This window comes from Canis lupus, chromosome 8 (genome assembly GCF_011100685.1).
Source record: "Canis lupus familiaris isolate Mischka breed German Shepherd chromosome 8, alternate assembly UU_Cfam_GSD_1.0, whole genome shotgun sequence".
Taxonomy (NCBI): domain Eukaryota; kingdom Metazoa; phylum Chordata; class Mammalia; order Carnivora; family Canidae; genus Canis; species Canis lupus.
The window spans coordinates 28,239,359-28,245,358 of record NC_049229.1 but is presented as its reverse complement, the minus strand read 5'-3'; the positions used below and the strand labels follow the sequence as shown (position 1 = coordinate 28,245,358).

The 6,000-nt window shown below is 39.7% G+C and overlaps 1 protein-coding gene across 3 annotated transcripts in view; it reads right to left on the bottom strand.

Moving 5' to 3' along the window:
* Positions 1-935: 935 nt before the first annotated feature.
* Positions 936-6,000, bottom strand: part of FRMD6 (FERM domain containing 6) — a 232,166-nt gene continuing 227,101 nt past the window's right edge. For all 3 annotated transcript variants that reach the window (XM_038544706.1, XM_038544705.1, XM_038544707.1), the window contains one exon: positions 936-3,916. In XM_038544706.1, the coding sequence (XP_038400634.1) occupies positions 3,632-3,916 (285 nt within the window). In that variant the 3' untranslated portion in view covers positions 936-3,631. The remainder of the gene's footprint in view (positions 3,917-6,000) is intronic.

The following is a 6,000-nucleotide window of genomic DNA, read 5'->3' as shown; positions in this document are numbered from 1 at the left end:
GCCACCCAGGCATCCCCCAAATAGCCCTCTGAATTATTAATCTCATCAAAGACACACACACACACACACAAAACCAACCAACCAACCAACCAAACAACCAAACAAACAAACAAAAGAGAAGCTGATGGTCATCCTTTCACAAGGCCAGCCAGGCTTCTTAGACTCCCGGCTCCTGACTTGAAGCAAAGTTCCAGGCTCCGTTCTTGATGCCACCACTGCCCTCACATTCAGCCTGGGGATTGCATGTTTTTATTTTATTTTTTTTTATTTATTTATGATAGGCACGCAGTGAGAGAGAGAGAGAGGCAGAGACACAGGCAGAGGGAGAGGCAGGCTCCATGCACCTGGAGCCCGACATGGGATTCGATCCCGGGTCTCCAGGATTGCGCCCTGGGCCAAAGGCAGGCGCCAAACCGCTGCGCCACCCAGGGATCCCGATTGCATGTTTTTAAATGTAATCACTTACTTTTTAAAAATGAAAATTTAACACCCCAAAGATGATGATTTTGAGGGAAAAATTAAGGTGGTTATTTTAACTTAAAAAGTGAAAAATATTCTATTTTCTTGCATCCTTTCAGCCCCTCAGCTTGGGCCTGCATGGTGCCTGGCTGCCACAGCCTCTTGGAGCCTCAGTTCCTTCATCTCTAACTTGAGAATCAGAATAGTACCTGCCTCTGCAAGTATGAGGATTGAAGGAGTTAATAGAGGAAGTCCTAACCCACGTGGGAAGGGGACAGCACTCGGCAGGGCTCAGCCACAGTCCTCTTGAGCCATCACAGCAGCCGAGGGGGTGGTCCAGCTCAGAGCTCTCCCACGCAGGACCTTAGCTTGCCCCTCCAGGTGCTATACTATGTGAAGGAAGAACACAAAGAAAACATTCACTCTTTAATGCCTCTTGCTTAACTGAGAACTCTAATAAAAAAAGAAAAAGGCACTTTAAAGACAAATAAAAAGTAACTTTATTGACTGCTAATCTTACCATGAAATGCCTATAAGAAATCATTACAAAATAACAGTTTTCTTTTACACACTTTTGGTATCATCCTGATATGATGATCCTTTCACAGAAAGGATTATTTACAGTTTATGTAGATATAAAGCTCATTGTTGCAAATACAAATGTAGACGTATAGAGGCAATATATACCAAACTGGTATACCGACTAGCAACGATATTAACAAATGCAGAATAAATTACAGCTTCATATGTTTCTTTTCCTTTTTTATTGTTTAAAACAATTTCCAAATACAAAAATGTAGATAACCAAAATGATTTTCATATACATATATATAATTCTGCTGCAAACAGAGGATCAAAAAGCAAAATGTTCCTTAGCATGTTTCATTTTTGAAAACCCACAAGACTATCCATAAATCCAATTATTAAGAGGGTGTGCAAAACCACCAACAATGCTGGTAAAACCCTGAAGACCTGAATCTGGCTGAAGTACAGAGAAAATAAAGCACTATATACTTAATTAAATTAAATATGCTTTTGTCTTGATGTTTGCCAGAAACGCTAAGAGCTAAAGAAATGCACTGCATTATGGTCTGGGCTCTTTAGAGTTAAACTTCCCAGGATTTGTCTCTGAAGCATCTATATGAAATGTTGATTATTTAACGACTTACTTATAAGTGAAGCAGTCATTAGATGATCCTTCTACCTTTTCATACATAAGACTGAGAGATACTTTTGTACATTCTGACATCTGAAACTTTGGTTCTCTTAAAACTTTTGATAAAAGCAAAATAATTTCATGACTACAGAACTCTATGTAACTTTTGTTCCTTTCTAAGTGTGGGGTTAAGCTGATCTGACCGGGCTTGTAGTGTACACACTGCCCTGCTACATCTGCACACGGGCATGCCGGGGCAGCCCAGGTGGGGCTGTTCTCCATGTGTTTAGAATACTGATTCCCACCCACGGGAACACTGCTTGTTCTGTTGTACCTTAAATCTATTTCTTTGTTACCTGAAAACTTAATTTTGTATAAAAATATGACTGTTTCTTTAGAAAATAATATATAGTTTCTTTTTAAGAAAACCTGGCAGATAGAAAAAATGGTATATCAAAATATGGTAAACAAATGTTGTAAAATATGAAATCATTACAAACATCTCATAGAAAGACATTGTGCTGAAGTTCTCTCCTGAAGTGCGAACAGCATCGTTACTGTACAGCTAAAGGTTAATAAATTCACTCTCCTGACTTGGTTTCATATATATACTATCAGCAATGGCAGTAACTGTCTTAAAAATGGCCCCCTCTCAAACACTAACTTTTTTTGTATACTTTAACTTCAAAATTGACAAAAAGATACCCTCTGGAGCAGTGGTATTAAACCCTGTTGCATATTAGCTCCATCTGGAGAGTTTTAAAGGAAAAGGCAACTCCACCTGGACCTCACTGCAACAGACTGATTTTATTGGTCTGAAGTGGGATCCAGACATTGTTATGATTTTTAAAGCTCCCCAAATAATTCTATTGTGCAACCAGGGTTGAGAATCATGGCAAAAGACATATGAGAAAACAGTCATTCTTAACTCTACATATATTAACTGATTGTCTGTAGGTATCATTCATTCAGTGACACATCGTCCATAGTAAACAAGACAGACCACGTACACAAAATAGTCATGGAGCCAAGATGAAGAGTTAGTAAGCTTTAAACACATATAAACACACGCAGTCTCGGGTATTTATATATGTATAACATATACGTACGGTTAGGGTATTTTGGTTAAGCAGAAGCCAGCCTTACCATAATTTGTTCTTGATTAAAAACAAAGCAAAACACCAAGCACAAACATTTTCTAAGACCTTTCCATAGCTTTAACAAACTGGTTTTGTAAACTCCACAAAATGCATGATGACATGAACACAACTGATCAGTTACTTGAATGAGAAGCTCAGATGAGTCCCAAAGCTTTCAGGAAGGGCGGGAAGAGGACATGGCACTGACCAGGCATGAAGGAGTCACAAGGCATCATAGCACGCAGAACCTTCTGGTTATTGCTTCATTCGCATCTTCTTGACCCTGGGCTGCGCTTCTGTTATGTACGTATCTTTGGCTTGCTAGAACTACAGGATTTTGACCACTTCATTAGTGTTCACTTTGGGACAGCCCCAGTGAGGCAGCAATGGCTATGTACTAGGCAATGGTCTCTCCATTAAAAGGAGAGACTCTCTTTTCTTCTCCTCCCTCAAGCCACATGCATGAGGGAGTGACCACAAAAAATTTACAAGCAAACAAATAAACCTAACAACATCTTTCACATGATAAAAAAAATGTGATGTCGTGTAATCAAACTAAAAAAACAAAACAAGGAACAGACACACCACAATTCAAAGTCCTGAAGGCTTGGTAACTAGTAAAGCACATTTCCTTCCAAAGGATCATGAACTTCCGGGCACTTGTCTTGCTGTCCATTCTCTGTAGTTCTTTTATCTCTGTGTAATACTTAAAGTGCAGTTGTCCCAAGGCTTCTATTTCCATTGCCAATATCATCAAGAAAGAGCTATGTTTTGGGGTGAAGAAAATATGGCACAATAATTAAGGAAAGAACCCATGGCTTTTCAGCCTCCAGCAAACAGCAGCCGGCCTGTACAGCTAGCTGCACGCAGATGTACTTTATACAACAAACTCTGGAACTTCATCATGTGTGAGATCCAGAGAAAAGTACTTGCTGGTTCTTTTGACTGGAAAAGCATCTTGGATGTTGACACACTGCTGAGCCAAGCAGCTGTTGCAGTAGAGGCCTTCTTCATCCAGTTCGTGGCCACACCCAAAGGTGTAACTCTGAGCAGTGTCTTGACATAGACCTGCAATGCGCAAGAAGTCTTTCTGGTAAAGTCTGATGTCATCAAGGCTCAAGCTATGTCGATCGGTGGAGGTCTTTGGTTTCCGACATATAGTCTGCAAAATAAGGAAAGGTTAAAACAACTTTAAGAGTATAGACTAAACTGAAAGGTTAGCAATATTTGCCCTTGTAAAGAGAGAAGCTGCAAAATCATAAAAGGTTATGGAATCCTTATATGTTGGAAACTAATTTCCAATTGGAGGTTTCTGGGCCCCTGAGGCCCTGTGGGGAATATGTCAACACAACCACCATCACCACCACCATGAGCAACACTGGCTAGCATTTACTGACCCCCTATCATGTGTAAGGCCCTAATGGTTCAATCTTCCTGTCAGGTCTAAGATGCCAGTGGCATTATTTTCCCCATTTTACAGATGAGTAATCTAAGGCAAAGGAGGTAAATGCAACAGGAACCCAACTGTCTCTAGCATTTCAGAAGTCAAGAATTGTCTTAAAATAGGGCTGGATAGGTTAAGATGGGGTCTAATTTTTTTTTTTTCATTAGAATATGACATTCAGCATGGCAATACTCTCATGCTGAGGTCCGTTATTATTTTAATAAGATGTGGGGAAGTGAACCATTCAAGAAACACAATTTGAAGAATTTTTTTTTTTTTTTAAAGCTAGAGCTCTTGGATAAAATACTAATACAGGGATCCCTAGGTGGCGCAGCGATTTAGCGCCTGCCTTTGGCCCAGGGCGCGATCCTGGAGACCCGGGATCGAATCCCACGTCAGGCTCCCGGTGCATGGAACCTGCTTCTCCCTCTGCCTATGTCTCTGCCTCTCTCTCTCTCTCTCTGTGACCATCATAAATAAATGAAAAAAAAAATTAAAATACTAATACAAAGTACAGAAAAGGCTGGGAGGTAAGAGGCAGGTCCCAAACACTGTAAGCAGTATTCTCCCAAATACTTCATACAGTAGGCAGCAGACTTGTAGAACTCATTACCCCAAGAAGTGGTATTAGCTGAAAATATAAATAGGTTAAAAAATGGTTCAGATAATTACATGAATGAAAGATACTTCATGGGTTATTTAAGGGAACTCAACTCTGGCTGCCAAACACCATAAAAGCCAACCTTGTCAGAATAAGTTATCGCTTTCTGCTTAAAGGCAGAAGTGCTTTCTGCTCCTACTGCTTAAAGTAGGAGGAGAGAATGGGGTCTGAGCCCAAAAACATTTTATTAGGAAATACCACATCTGAGCACTCTCTGAAGATGCTGATCCCCTGTACTCATGCAGGCTTCCCAGGTGCCATTGGGATCTCCCATGCAGAATGCATTAGGGCCGCATCACAAATCCACACAGCAGGCCCACAAATGTGCTTCCCATCTTGGAGGTGCAGAACCCAGTCCTTAGCTGCGCCCCACAAACATTTATATACAGTAAGATCTAACACTGGGTGTCAGAACTAGAGGGCAAACCTAGGCAGTGTGACCCTGAAGCTCGTAATCATCATGCTACACATAGTGCTTTAGAAATTATTCATTGGAGTATTCAAAAAAATATTTAATAAGATATCATGTGCACATTAATACTACTTAAATGAGACAGGAAAAAAGGGAGGAGAGAGGCACACACAGAAGGCCAAAAAACAAAAAAGACAGAGATGCTCCAAGAAAGAGAGGCAAAAGAGGAGAGAGAAGGTGAATGCTCAGGAAACAGAGGTGAATATCAGTTATAGAATAAACCCAGATGCTGCAACTATGAGTTTCACAGTATTTTACATTTTCGTATTTTAATAGTCTAGCCAGTGATCACAAGTTACCAAACAGTCTCAATCAGCATACTTTGAAAGTATGTTTCATTTCTACCATAACAAACCTGACAAAAAAATTATCCTCCCAGTTGTTAAGGTCAACACACACACACACACAGTTAACCTGAAGTCTGAAGTCTAGACACTTCCCTACTATAAAAAAGTATGAAACAAAGTACATAATTTATCTAAAAAAAAAAAAAAATCAACTTAAAGATGCATGGAACTAGCAAATAAAGTGGATATATATTCAGAACAAAACTAGAATGTAACTAGTGAGAAGCACTGCCTTAGGGTTTTTAATTTTTGCTCATTTATATAAATGTAAGTTCCTATTTAAAGTTTTCTATAACTTCAGTATCCAGTTTAAAATTTCCAA